General features: G+C 47.2%; 2 protein-coding genes across 3 annotated transcripts in view; both read right to left on the bottom strand.

Moving 5' to 3' along the window:
* Positions 1-9,538, bottom strand: part of PLA2G5 (phospholipase A2 group V) — a 315,873-nt gene extending 306,335 nt beyond the window's left edge. Inside the window, exon 1 of the mRNA XM_066375276.1 lies at positions 9,531-9,538. The gene's annotated coding sequence lies outside the window, so the exon portion shown is untranslated. The remainder of the gene's footprint in view (positions 1-9,530) is intronic.
* A 4,296-nt stretch (positions 9,539-13,834) lies between these two features.
* The window catches only part of MICOS10 (mitochondrial contact site and cristae organizing system subunit 10), a 43,978-nt gene continuing 42,675 nt past the window's right edge, over positions 13,835-15,137 (bottom strand). For both annotated transcript variants that reach the window (XM_066372036.1, XM_066372037.1), the window contains exon 4: positions 13,835-14,087. In XM_066372036.1, the coding sequence (XP_066228133.1) occupies positions 14,009-14,087 (79 nt within the window). In that variant the 3' untranslated portion in view covers positions 13,835-14,008. The remainder of the gene's footprint in view (positions 14,088-15,137) is intronic.

The raw sequence follows: 15,137 nt of genomic DNA, 5'->3' as shown, positions 1-15,137 counted from the left end.
AAAGAAAAACACCCACCCTGGCTGGTTAGCTCAGTTGGTTAGTGTTGTCCAGAAACACCAAGATTGTGAGTTTGATTCCTGTTCAGAGCACATACAGGTAGCAACCAATGAACGCACGACTGAGTGGAACAAAAAATGAATGCTTCTCTATCTATTATCTACCTATCTATCTATCTTCCTCTCTCTGTCTCTCTAAAACCAATCAATAAAATATATATATATATATAAGTAAAAAAAACCAAGACCTCGAGAGAAGTTAAGTAACTGACCTAAAGTCACACAGTAAGAGGTGATGCCAGTAACAGCTACTGTCTGTGTTGGGTGACCTTGCCCCACAGAGTACAGCTGTGCTGCATTGTACATAGTAGGCACTCAGGAAACACTGACCGCTTTGCTTACCACATTCTCAATGTGGACCCTGGGTAGGGTGAGGGGGGAGCGGATGTCTACATTCGGTAAGAATCCACTCCACCGCTGCAGGAAGCTCAGGGCAGCCTAATAAGTTTGTCAGACCTCACAGAGAGCCAGGAGTAGAAGCCCTTGACAGTTCAGCCACTGCTCTCTCAAATGCAGGAAGATTCTAGAACAATCCCAACTGCCTAATCAAGGAGATGGGTTTGAGTCACACCTATCTGGTGAAAATTGATAATTACAGGAGGGCCACAATGAGGGCAGGGGGTCTGGCAATTATATCAATTACATCAACAAGCCACTGTTATATGCCAGGCATTATGCTAGGCACTACTATCAAATCCTTACCACAATCTCATCATTATTCCCATTTTACAGGTGAGAAAAGTCAAGGCATCAGAATGTTTTAGTTCCCTACCCAAAATCATGTGGCTAGTGACTGACAAAGTCTAGACTTGAACCCAGACCACAGACTGGGCTCCTCTACCCACCACAACCTGTGCCTGCCTCAGACAGAGCCCTTCTCCCTGCAGGGATGCTGCCCACCAAGACCCAGGGTGGTGGGGGGTGCCCAGCAGGAAAGGCAGAACCTGTCACGTTGGAGTCTCCAAGCTCACTGCAATGCACCTGGTTGGCAGCGGTATGCCAGTTGCCCGGACAGGCCTGGCTGGCACAGGGCACGGGCCTGAAGCCAGATCCTGCTGGCCCTGGGCCAGCCTCTTGGGGCCGAGGTAATGTGGGGCCCGAGCTGGGGTAGAGGGCTGAAGCCTCTCTCCCCAGCTCATTAGCAAACATCTGGGCTCAGGAAAAAGGCCGACCTGGAATGTGACTGGGCTGTGGGGAGCTGCTCCCTCCCTGAGTCCTGGGAATGCGAGCTCCCTCCCGCAGGGCACGGGCTCAGGCCAGCTGTTTCCTCTAATTCCATCAGCCTCGCCTCAACAGGGGTCCAAACCTCTGCACTCCCCTGGAGAAAGAGTGAAAACAAGCAAAAGGCCTTCCTTCCTAGTCCGCCCCTCGGAATCAGAGGGTTGGTCCTGGGGCCCAGGAGAACCACAGTCCTTCCCTTTCCTGTGATCAAGACCAAGCGTGCCCACGATTCCAAGTTTGGAGCTGGAGGGGCCATTAGGACTCATCTTAGAAGATTCTGGAGTCTTTCTGCTTGGGTTTGAATCCTTGCTCCATTACCCACTAACTCTGGGACTCTAAGTTGTTTCATGCCTGGGCCTCCGCTTCCTCCTCTGTGAAATGCAGCTGCTATGGTGGGTACTCTACAGAGTTGTTGTGGGGACTCCCTCATTTACTTAACAAATATTGATACACCTACTATGGCCCAGAGGTGTCGGGGACACAGTAATGGACTAGACCCATAAGGTCCCAGCCCTCAAGAAGCAGGGAGGCAGAGGATATACAAATAAGCAGACAAATGGGCTTCTCCTAACCCAAGTGTTACGAAGGAACACAGTGAGCAGCCAAAGTGGGTGATGTGATGGAAGGCGCCTCTGGAGATGTCTCAAAGAGGTGACGGGGAAGGTAAGGTTATGATGAGAGGGAGCCAGGACTCAAGGAGATAAATGGATGCGAAGTGCTCGGCACAGTTCCTGGAAAATGAAAGCTATTTTAGGGAGGTTTGTGTACAGCGAGTGGAGGGTAGGCGGGGAGTCAGAATCCCGGCATCAAACCCAGGCTTTTTAGCACAAAGTTTTCTCACCTTACTCAGTCATGTACTTCCTGAGTCTCGGTTTCTTCATCTGTGAAATGGGAATTTCAGTCATACCCAGCTGCAGGCTTACTTGGAGAATTCACTAAAAGGTGTGTTCCTGGGGCACAGAGCTTGACACATGCTCAGCTTTCAGGAGGTGGTAGGCTATCACTACTTGTATTATCCCACCTCCCAGAATAGGCCTAAATTCACTGATACTTGGACTTGGAGCCCACCCCCTGGGCTGCAGCGTCCTTGGTGCCTGGAGGCTCTGTACCAAAAGGTATGTCCCTGAGGGCTACTGACCTTGCGGGAAGTGTGGGCATAGCCTAGACAGGAAATCAGGAATAAGGCCCCGAGCGAAGGGTCCTTGGCCACATGGGAAAATTTTAAATGCTGTGTAGGTGAGGTGGAACCAGGAATCAAGAAAAGGGACCAAGTGCTAAGAATAAGAGAGACGAGAGGAGAGAATAGGGTCAGAGATGAGAACTAGATTCTGGGAATCTGGGAGTGGAAATTTAAACCCAACTCTGTCTGACTCCAACAACTGTCCTTTTTCCATTCCAAAGAGGCAGCCTGAGTGGTGGTAACGGCTATTTCCTCATCTGCAAGAACAAACATAGTGATGTTACCAGGAATGTGGCCTGAATGCTGGGGATGGGGTGCCAGGGGCTCTCCCCAGCCACTCCCTTTGCTGGGCATTTGTTTGCTTCCTCCCCTCCCCATCACACACACACACACACACACACACACACACACACACACACACACACACACACACACGCACCCATGGAGCTGAATTCTCCCAGTCTTCAGTAAAAGCCACCCACCTCCGTGTGATAGCAACCAGTGACGGGCTCCCAGGAAAGGGCCTCTGCCGGGAATGCCCCCAGCACTGCCCCGCGGTCAGCTCGGTAAACCAGGCTGCATGGTGACGAGCAACATTGGGCAACTTTAGTTCTTTTACATCAACCCTCCACGTTTCCTCACATTGTTCTTCCATCTGTCAGCGCCCAGTGCCCACACTTACCCACCAAGAGTGGGATGAGAACATTTCTCCCTCCTCAAGAGTTGGCCCTTCTGTGAATATTTAATATCCTACAGAACAGCATTTTTTTTCTTACAGTTTTTGTGCTCCATTTATAAATTCATTGTAAAACCCCTTTTTGGAACGTGGAAATTGGAGAAAAAGGCGGCACAAAAGGATGTCATCTGGGTGTCTGCCCAGTCTTTCTCTCAGAGAATTCACCACCAACCACATCCACAAACACAGGGTGCCCCCAAAGCCAAGTCTATTTTCCATGAACCTGCCGTCCTGGCCAGAGTGGATTGGACCAGAGTGGATACATGGCCCACACTGGGCCAATCGAATCCCGTCTCTGAGGGATCCGGGCTGAGGCACGGGATTGTTCTGGGGACCGGGACTGCGCTGGGGGCCGGGACTGTTCTGGGGGCCGGGACTGTGCTGGGGGCCGAGGCTGCGCTGGGGGCCGGGGCTGTGCTGGGGGCCCGGACTGTGCTGGGGGCCGGGACTGCGCTGGGGGCCGGGACTGTTCTGGGGGCCCGGACTGCGCTGGGGGCCCGGACTGCGCTGGGGGCCGAGGCTGTGTTGGGGGCCGGGACTGTTCTGGGGGCCCGGACTGCGCTGGGGGCCCGGACTGCGCTGGGGGCCGAGGCTGTGTTGGGGGCCGGGACTGTGCTGGGGGCCGGGACTATGCTGGGGGCCGAGGCTGTGTTGGGGGCCGGGACTGTTCTGGGGAGCCGAGGCTGTGCTGGGGGCCGGGACTGTTCTGGGGAGCCGAGGCTGTGCTGGGGGCCGGGACTGTGCTGGGGGCCGAGTCGCACCAAGGGCAGAGTTCCGGGGAGCGCTGACTGCGGAGGAGGCTGACCAAGGCTCAGTTCCTGCCTCGTGCATCCCCGGAGTCACCTTTTCCTTGGAATCTCTGAGCTTCTCCGGCATCTTACAACCTTACACTGATCTGAAGGAGCTTCATTACTCATCTCTCAAAGTCTTGATTAAAAACAATGCATTTCTTTTGGGTTTTTTTTTTTTGACTGCTCACTTAGTGTCCAGCATGGTGCCAGGTTCTGGAGATGGAATGAGGCCTAAGGACTTCCATCTATGGCACTGATTTTCAATTGGTGTACTGCAAGAATTTTTAAAATATGCAATACCTGACTATTTAATCAGGGGCACTCACCTCTTTTCCTTTAGGTTATCAAATTAAAAAATGGCAACAACCAACACAGCAACAGCCATCCAGTATGAATGCCCTGTCTTGAACCAAAAATATATAGGCCGTATAATAGAGTTGCACCTTACTGGTCACATCACATCATAAGGTTGGGCCTGATTGGCTAATTCTCAGTACCAGAAATCCTTATATGCAAGTATAGGCACCTAATTTTTAAAAAAGTTACCTCGGAGCAAAAAGGGTAATTACTATTATTATTATTATTCTTTTTTGTAAATCAATAAAAATTATGCCTATTTTTTGTCAGATTGGCAAACAAAGTATTTTTTAGTGTGCTGCAGATTTAGTAACTAGTTTATGTGTGCCATGAGATGAACAAGGTTGAAAATCGCTGCTCTAAGGGCAGAAGGCAAACCCACAAACAGTGGCGGAGCAAAGGAAAAGCTCACTGCCAAGGAAGCTGCCAGCCATGAGGGCCGCTGAGGAGTTCAGAGAAGGGACAAGTAAGTCCCAGGGGGCCAACGTGACCCAGTAGGCTTGCTGGAGATTTCAACGGGGGCCTGAAACGTGAGCAAGACTTGGGCAAGTCGGGAAAGCAGTCCGTACTAAGAAAGAAAGGGACCAGAAAAAGGGATTTGCACTTGACGAGCACAGCCTCTACTGCAACATAGCAGCCACCAGCAACAAAACACTTTATGGATTGGCCCAGAAATAGTCTCACAATCCTTCTTAACACCCCTCCTCTGGGCAGCCACAGGCAGATGGGTACATGGATTTATGAGATAAAACTTACTTGTTTGGTTGAATGTGTCAGCCCAAGGAAAATGGGTTCCGGGGACAAATAACTCGATTTAGTTGATCGAAATAGTCACCCAGCAAATATTTATTGAGTGCCTACCATGTGCCAGGCTCTGTTCAGGTACTAAGGACAGAGCAGTAATAAATAAATAAATAAAACAAATCTCTGCCCTCAGTGAGCTTACATTCTGGGACATCAACAAAATATGCTGTTAAAGATAGACTGAGACAGTGATCAATGCCAGTGAATAAAGCAGGGAAGCAGATTAGGGTGTGTGCGGGGGGTACAAAACCAGAGTGGTCAGGGACAGTCTCACTGAGGAGGAGACATGTGAGTAAAGGCTTACAGGAGATGAGCGAGCAAGCGAGAGGTATGCACACCTGGGAGAAGACTGGGCTCCACAGAAAGTAGCATGTACAAAGGCCCCGAGGTGGGAACGTGTCAGTGTTCAAGGGACAGCAAGGACAGAATGACTGAAGCAGAGGAGCTAGATGAAAAATGGCGGGTCAAGGTCAGACTTGGACCAGGAGGGCCAGATCTTGTAGGATCTTGGAGTCCACTGTAGTGACTTTGGCTTTGTCTTCAAATGGGAGGAAAAGCCATTGGAATGCCTTGAGCAGAGGGCTGACTTAATCCAATTTACATATTAACACTGGCTGCTATGTAGAAAAGAGACTAAAGGGAGCAATATTAATACTGTATAGTCTAATATTACTATATACCATGCAGTATTCAAGTGCTTTCCACATATTAATTCTCATAACCTTTTGATGTAGGAATCATTATTGTCACTCCCATTTACAGATGAGGAAACCACAGCATAGAGTAAATAATTTCCAAGGCCCTGTACCAAGTATGTGTCAGAACTGGAATTCAAACCCCAAAAGTGTGGCTCCAGAGCCCCTGTTCTCGGCCTCTATCTTATTCCATGGCAGGTGCATGAGCACAGAGTAGGAGGAAGAGATAGCGGCTGGTTGCTGGAGGGCCTTGAATGCCAGGCTAAATCACTTGGACCTATAGTTCGTATGTTACTGGCGAGCCACTGAAAATTCCTGAACTGGAAACAACAGGCATAAAACAGCATTAAGACTGACGGGAGGGGAAAGACTGGAGGCTAGAGGCCATTGGAAGACTCGCTGACTTTCGGCAGCGTGGAAACAATCCTCCCGGGCTCCCCCTCCTCTACTGGACCAGGACTCGACAAGATTACATGGATTACACTTTCCTGGTAACACAAGTAGAACTTTGGTTTCATCCATAAAGTCTAACTCAGAGAGAAGAAGTCAAGGCCCACAGTGGTGGGCCTTTTATTTATTTCTGTGGTATAAAAAGAGTCTGTCATGTGATATTATAATTGATAGACCCCTAGTCTAAGCAGGGGAGTGTTCTTTTGATCATAATTTGCTACATAATTTATTATATTATAAAATAACCCTATTTAGCTGGCTATTTCACTTTTCTCCTCAATAACAGAGTGCCTGACCTCACATCTGATCTCCTGTGTGGCAGGAAGGAATCATTACAACCACCTTACAATGAGGCCCAGAGAGATCAAGTGACTTTCTCATGATTACACAGTGATCCTGGGAAGCAGCTCAGATGAGAACAGAGGGTGCTCTATAGTAAGAATTTGGGAGAAGCCTTTCTTCTGACTGAAAGTCACTGACCCATAGCAATGAGCAGTCAGGGCCACTCACTTAAAAAAAAGGAAGTTAATTTAGAAGTTTTAAAAATATAGGAAACATTAAACCCAACTCCCTAACTGAAAAACAGTAAGGATAAAGCTATGCCATGAATATAATAAAAATACACCCTGGGTCTGGGTCACATCCAGAGATAGAAGAGCAGGAACGGCAGCGGGCCAGCGAGGCCAGAAACCAGAGGGCGCAGGGAGACCAACAAAGGCAGAGGCCAGAGAACACACACACGTCATGGCCATCTCTCAAAGACACAGAGTGTAGTTCCACTCATCTACACACATACCTAATCTACAAGTCCTCTCTTCAGAAGTTAAATTCCTAGAGGCAGGTTTCTCACTGTTAGATGAGGGAATTAGGAAGTGGGAGTGGGGGGAGGCCAGGCTAAACCCTAGGTTTTGGACTTCAGATGTTGGTTTGAACTCAAGGTCACACATACACACACACCCATTTCGTAGTTCCGTCTGCTGAGAGGCCCAGAAGTAATGACACATGAATAGCAATGAGCACACAATGAATGGTTTCCAATGACCACTCTCCACTGAAAGGAACAAGGGCTCCTTGGAGAAATGGCTGACTCTGAGGTTGGGGGAAGCAAACACCAGGAGAGTCTGAGATGTCTGGTGCTTAAAGAATGAAGTGGACATGTCAAAAGGACAGAGGCACCAGCTTGAAAGAGGTCCTACTAAAATAATCTGGACATTTTGAGTGATAAATATTGACAGAAATGGCTTATAATCCATCTAGTAAAATGAAAATCCATGAGTCCACACTGATATAAATAAGTGAACAAATATTTGGGGGAAAGGGTAAGTTCTTCCTCACAAAATGCCAAGTAATAAGGAATAATGAATTTTAAAAATCATCAATGCATGCTAAAACTAATGATGGTTTGATAAGGAATAAGATATTTAGTCTCAAAAGCATGTCCCCACAATTTCCTTATTAATTACAAAGAGAAAAATAAACTTACGGAGGACGAACCATGCAAACACTTTAACCAAGTGAGCCAAGTTCACTTCCCTAATGTTAAGACGGATGGGTATCCTCTAAAACATAGACGGGGACACATCAAATCTTGGCCGAAGCCATAAACCTGAAATCTATTCATGAGGAGACATCAGGCAAACCCAAACTGTGAAACATGCTACAAATAACTGGATGTACTCTTCAAAAAGGTCAAGATCAAGACAAAAGGCTGATGGACTGTTCTGGACTAAAGAAAGAAACTCAACAAGTAAATACAATGCATGATCCTGGACTGGGGGAAAGAGCTAGACAATATATTATTTTGACAATTTACAAACTTTGAATATGTACTATAGAATAACACTATTGTATCAATTGTGAACTTCCTGAGTCTGATCATTGCACTGTAGTTATATAAGACAATGTCCTTATTGTTAGAAAAGATACAATTAAGTATTTAGAGGTAAATGAGTGTGCTGTCTCCAACTCTCAAATGGTTCAAAAAACCTGTGTGTGTGCACAAACACACACACACACACAGGAGAAAACAATCAAGTAAATAAGGAAAAATGTGAACAGTTGGTGAAATCAGTAAAGGGTATAAAGGAGTTCCTTGTATTATTTTCACAACTTTTCTGTACGTATAGAAATTATATCAAAATCAAGTAACCCTTTAAAAGTAAAATATAAAGGTAGTAAATATTATCAGTATACATTATTTTAAAAGGTTTCTATTTTCTACCTAGTGTTGGGTACATTTTACTGTTTGTAAATTATGCCTAAAAATAACCCACCCTAACTGAAAGTGTATATAGTTTTTGAGATGGCATGGGTCAATAAAATGTCATGATACTTAATTACATTTCCGAGGATTTAGCACAACTCATCAGTATCACTGACCTGAAGGTCTGGTTGACAGTCATGTTTCTGATTAATGAACACAGGAATTATTATTTTTACTTTTTTTTTTTTTTTTTTGTATTTTTCTGAAGCTGGAAACGGGGAGAGACAGTCAGACAGACTCCCGCATGCGCCTGACCGGGATCCACCCGGCACGCCCACCAGGGGGTGACGCTCTGCCCACCAGGGGGTGATGCTCTGCCCCTCTGGGGCATCGCTCTGTTGCGACCAGAGCCACTCCAGCGCCTGGGGCAGAGGCCACAGAGCCATCCTCAGTGCCCAGGGAAACTTTGCTCCAATGGAACCTTGGCTGTGGGAGGGGAAGAGAGAGACAGGAAGGAGAGGGGGAGGGGTGGAGAAGCAGATGGGCGCCTCTCCTGTGTGCCCTGGCTGGGAATCGAACCCGGGACTTCTGCACGCCAGGCCGACGCTCTACCACTGAGCCAACTGAACAGGGCTTATTTTTACCTCTTAAGACATATGGCTGATTTCTATTTTTTTAAAAGATTTTATTTATTCATTTTAGAGAAGGGGAGGGAGAGGGGGAGGGGGAGAGGGGGAGGGGGAGGGAGAGGAACTGATAAGGGAGGGAAGAGCAGGAAGCATAAACTCTTATATATGCCTTGACCTGCCAAGCCCAGGGTTTCAAACTGGCAATCTCAGCATTTCAGATCAATGCTTTATCTACTGCGCTACCACAGATCAGGCAAATATAGCTGATTTCAAATCAGATCAACTTATTCTTATCAACTTAAACTCAATAAAACTGACTCATCAATTTCAACTAGTTTAATCAGGTTTGTGTCAAGTCAGGTTTAAACTGGATTAAACCATTTTGAATGAGCCTTCACAGTTTGAACAACTTTGGCCCAGCACAGCAGAGGAGTTAAAGAGTCTGGGTTCTGGAATCAGTGGAAAGCCCTCTTCTGTCACCTCTTAGCTGTCTGTCCTTGGGGCAAATTATCCTTTCAAAACCTGTCTCTTCATCAGTAAAATGAGGATAATAGTACTTTAATCAGTGTTGTAAAAATTAAGGATCATAGTGTATGTAAAGCCTTAGTACCCAATAATACTATTGTTACATATTCATTCAAAGTGATCAAATTAAGTTCTGTCTGCTTCAAACTGGCTAGACCAGGAATTAAGATGACTTGACCGACAGCTGGTAATGAGCTCCTCTTCCTAGTTCCGGTTTCTTCCCTATTCAAGTCTCATCCCTGCCCACTCCTGAATTCCTCCTAGAATTCTTGACTCCACCTTTCACCTTCTGACTCTGAACTCAAGTGAGGATGGCACAATTGAAGGCAATTATCCCACATGCAAATGTTCAGTCATTGTCCTGTTTCCAACCATGCCAGAGCGCCTTGGGGAGCTCGAGTCCCCCATTTGGTTTCTTCAGTGATCTCTGCCCCTCCTGGCCCAGCACTGAGACTGTGTGCTCAGTAAGTACCTCTGATTTTCAGAAAGCTAAGGTGGCATTTCAGAAGGGGAGAAGCCACAGAAACTTTACCTGTATCTTAATGGAGCAGGGTAAACACAGCAGATATTAATACTTGTTTGGGAAGATGCACAATTTGCTAACAATTTTTAGGCTTATTACCAGGAACTCATTCAAGAAGTCCATTTCCTCCCTCAGACCTTGCTAATGTACACTCTAAGAGCCAACTGGAGCCCAAAGATTATGCCCTTTCTGTTCCGGAAGAGTCCCCTATCTACCGCTAAAACCATGCCCTCTATTCAGATTCAAATAGCAACAACTTTTTATTTATTTATTTTATTTATTTATTTTTTTTAATTTATTTTTCTGAAGCTGGAACGGGGAGAGACAGTCCGACTCCCGCATGCGCCCGACCGGGATCCACCCGGCACACCCACCAGGGGGCGATGCTCTGCCCCTCCGGGGCGTTGCTCTGTTGTGACCAGAGCCACTCTAGCACCTGGGGCAGAGGCCAAGGAGCCATCCCCAGCACCCAGGCTGTCTTTGTTCCAATGGAGCCTTGGCTGTGGGAGGGGAAGAGAGAGACAGAGAGGAAGGAGAAGGGGAGGGGTGGAGAAGCAGATGGCGCTTCTCCTGTGTGCCCTGGCCAGGAATCGAACCCAGGACTTCTGCACGCCAGGCCAACGCTTTACCACTGAGCTAACCAGCCAGGGCCAGCAACTTTTTAAATACTTGTGTTAGCACATGTATTTGACTTTCAAAGATATAAGGTAGGAATTACATTTTCTCCATTTACAGATAAAAGAGAAGTTTGAAGAGCTTAAGAAAACCCACCACCCTCATAGCCACATAGCAAGTAAATGGTGGAGCAGGGACTTGGGACCCAAGTCACCCGGCTTCAAATCCTATGGTCTCCCAACTTGTTCCCCATCCACTATAACTCATTACTGACTCACTCTCAGTAATAAGTTAACATGGGAACTTCTGCCCTGCTCCTGCCCAGGTCCAGTTACCCTGAAATCATCCTTTGGTGTCTGAGGGGAAGTGGTGCATGCAGAACACTTAAAGAAAAAAGTGGTGATAGCTTCCAGATGAGCTTGTTATTCTAAATTTAACATTCCTTTTGGTACTTAGAATTTCCACTTTCTCCCTTCCACCCCTTTGCATTTATGTAATTAGAAAGCATGCAACAGGAAACCGTTTGTGTCTCGGTACCAGTGAGGAGGAAGGCTGTTCCAGCCCCACGGAGTCCATCCTTGTGGAAACACTTTGCAGAGTTTATTTGGACAGGTTCAAAAATAGACCTGTAACAATACAATCAGAATGCACCACAACAAGTAAAATGTGATTATGGCTTGGTTACATTTAAAAAAAAAATGTCAACAGTGAGGTTTGGAAAAACTAAAAGCAAAACTACATAGATTTTCTCCGCCATGCCCAATCTCTGCATTCCCTGCAAGCAGAATGTCGAGACTGCACCTTTAGATCTTTCGAAATGGATGAGAGAGGATGACACTCACTCAAGCAGACAGCTCAACAGAGTGTGTTCTGGGGCCATTTCTCAAAAACAAAGGCATACTTCTGTGTAAGACAAATGTAGCCTGATAAAGGCTCCCCCAGTGGGGACTAGAAATGCCAGTCATCCACCTAAATGAGTTCAAAATACATATTGTCTGGGCCAAATTACAGTGTCAAGCTCAGACTATATGTATTTATGTATGTTGGCAGAGCAGGCCTCTTTAGGGGCGCCACAGTGTTATTCTGTGCCCCGTTGGGTTCCCATCTCTCTCTCTGCCCAAACCCATGAACTTCCTCGCATTTGGTTCCAGAAAGGCATTCAAGAAGCAAAGTCAAAGTTTCAAAGCCCCACAAGGGAACAGGGCCCCAGGACACTTGAATTTCGAACAATTCTTAAGAGTAGAACAGAACTCGTGCCTTTGCCAACAAACTGGAACTTTGTGAAGGTTGACCTGAGGTGGGGACAGGGTTGGGGACAAGATCAGGCATTGTGCTTTGGGCCAGTCCCTGCTAAGAGCTACAAGACAGAAACACAAAGCACTGGAATTGGAGCGAACAGCCAGTGCCTCCTTTGGCTGGCCTGCGCCCAGGAGCCCACACAAGGCTGAGTGAGGCATCCACTCTACTCCCAAGCCTTCTGACTTGTCTAGAGGAGTGCAGCGGGGCTGTGTTTTCTGTTTTTGTCTTTCTTTGGGGAGGGGGGGGGCTGTTATTTTTTTCTCTGCCTGAAAAATGGAAAAATTGGGAGGAAATAGTAACTTTTAAAGCAATATGGAGAAGACAAGTATTAAGGGATGAAACAGGCTGCCTACAACAGTGCCTAATTCAGGTAGGTGCTCAAACAACATTTACAGGATAAAGGAACAGGTGGGATCAAGCTCTATCTTAATATTACTATAGAGAGAGACATAAGATATGAAAAACTGAGTGCTGGGGTTCTATTTTCAGGAGTAATTGCTACTACTTTTGTGTCCAGCCTCCCTATTTAAAGTGAAACCACAGAAATAAGCCCATGAAGGGGGGATTAGAAGTGGCACTTTTGTCCTCAAGTTTTAGCTGCCACCTGAAGACAAAAATCTAGCCTAAATGTGCTGTTCCAGCCAGGGGGGTATGCCATGCACTCTCCCAAACCCCAGGACAAAGCCCCAGTGCTGAAGCCTGGACTGTGTGTAGCTCTAAAACTATGGCCTGACCTGTGGTGACGTAGTGGATAAAGCATTGACCTGGAAATGCTGAGGTCGCTGGTTCAAAACCCTGGGCTTGCCTGGTCAAGGCACATATGGGAGTTGATGCTTCCAGCTCCTCCCCCCTTCTCTCTCTCTGTCTCTCCCTCTCCTCTCTAAAATGAATAAATTTAAAAAAAAAATTTTTTTTAAATAAAATAAAATAAAACTGTGTCTGCGGGGCCCTGGCCGGTTGGCTCAGTGGTAGAGTGTCGGCCTGGCGTGCGGGAGTCCCAGGTTCGATTCCCAGCCAGGACACACAGGAGAAGCGCCCATCTGCTTCTCCACCCCTCCCCCTCTCCTTCCTCTCTGTCTCTCTCTTCCCCTCCCGCAGCCAAGGTTCCATTGGAGCAAAGTTTCCCTGGGCGCTGAGGATGGCTCTGTGGTCTCTGCCTCAGGTGCTGCAGTGGCTCTGATTGCGGCAGAGCGATGCCCCAGATGGGTAGAGCATCGCCCCCTGGTGGGCGTGCCGGGTGGATCCCAGTCGGGCGCATGCGGGAGTCTGTCTGACTGCCTCCCCGTTTCCAGCTTCAGAAAAATACAAAAAAAAAAAAATACAAAAAAAAAAAAAAATACAAAAAAAAATTAAACTGTGTCTGCAAAAATCGTGACCTTATGCCGTGAGCCATGGGCAGAGCCAGGTGGCACACCCTGCCAACGCAGCCAGCCACCAGACCTCAGTGCAGTGGGTGCCACCAGAACACCCGCCGGGCCCACTGGGGAGAAGAGCACAGACCAGGGAGAGCTGAGATCCAAGGCCGGCTCCTCGACACTCGTCACCTCCATCGGACAGCACAGCAGCGCCTCCAACCCACAATCTGTGAGGCGGAACAGTTCTGAACACTACACATTAAGAGTGCACAGCAGCTGTGGCTTCAGGAAGGTTCTCAGAGAGGCTGGAACCAGGCGCTCGCAGCTACTGTCAGTTCAGGTATCATCTTCCTCATGCTCAGATACCAAAGGCAAAGAGACGCAGACAATACACTGGGCTGCCTATTTTTGTTTAATTTATTTCTTCAAGACCGCCTCCTTGCAATTTCCAGAGAGAAAATACAAAACAAGAAACAGACTTGGTTTCAAATACACAGACAGTGTGCTGCAGTTGAAAGCACTGCTGATGACATCCTTACAGAAGAATGCCAGCTTACTCCAGGGCACTTCAGTATTCCTGAGGAATAGACACGACTTCTCCTCTCCTCCCACCGGGACGTTCTTGGGTGCAGTCACTGCTTCTGCTCCTGCAAAGCAAGGATACTTGGGTCAGGGCTGCAAGGACAGCATTTTAACAACCTCTCTAACTTGCTGCTGCAGGTCAGATCCATGGGACTCACAGGTCCAAAATCTTACAGTCCTGTTTGCTTTAAAACTGTCTCATGAGACAATTGTATACATCCTGCCCAGGTTCTGAAGAAAGGCTCAAACTTTGAGGAAGGAGAATGGGAAAGGAGCAGAACAGGGCTCAACGGTCGGTACCTGAGTAAGTATATTCCTAAACCCTGACAGGGAGATGAGAGGTGTGTGGGAAAACATGGGTCTGGACTCAGCCTACCCATGAGGGGGATCTCTGGCAAGTTTCTTCACCTCAGTAGATTCAGATTTCCCATCTTCTGAATGAAGAATATAACATCTCTCTCACAATCTACAGGGGGCTGGGGGCTCTAGAGAAAGAACAGAGAGCACCTAGGATGACCCATGGGGCATAGCAGGCACTCAGAAGCAACTACCATAGTATGACTACATCAAAAAGCCCCAGGCTGGGATTTAGCTCTTTTATAAAAGATTGTTTTGTTTATTGATTTTTAGAAGAGTTGGGGGAGGAGCAGGGGAAGCATCACTATGGTTACTTCTTGTATGTGCCTTGACCGGGCATGCTCAGTATTTCAAACCTGCGACCTCAGCATTCCAGGTGGACGCTCCATCCACTGTGCCACCACAGGTCAGGCTGCTCCTCTTTTTAAAAAATGGAGGATGACAACATTGAGGCACAGATTCAAGTTCAGATAAAGTTACAAGGCCATTCTGGAGCAATACACACAAGGCTGTAAAAAGTGTAACAATATTTTCCACAGTAACTCCCAGCCATTAAATATATAATATGCATGTAATCACCCGAGCCATTATCCATGGCAACTCAGTTTGGAACATTTCAAACAATTAAAAGACCTAACACTCCCCTCTCCCTGTTCCTTTCTATTCTCCCCCAAATTCAGTCGTGGTGCCAATACAGTGACGGGCTGGGAAGCAGTGGAAACTGCCTGTCGTCAACTCCGTCTGACGCAGCTGTGCCT

Source organism: Saccopteryx leptura, chromosome 3 (assembly GCF_036850995.1).
Source record: "Saccopteryx leptura isolate mSacLep1 chromosome 3, mSacLep1_pri_phased_curated, whole genome shotgun sequence".
Classification (NCBI taxonomy): domain Eukaryota; kingdom Metazoa; phylum Chordata; class Mammalia; order Chiroptera; family Emballonuridae; genus Saccopteryx; species Saccopteryx leptura.
The sequence above is the reverse complement of the archived record's forward strand: the minus strand, read 5'-3'. Positions and strand labels throughout refer to the sequence as shown.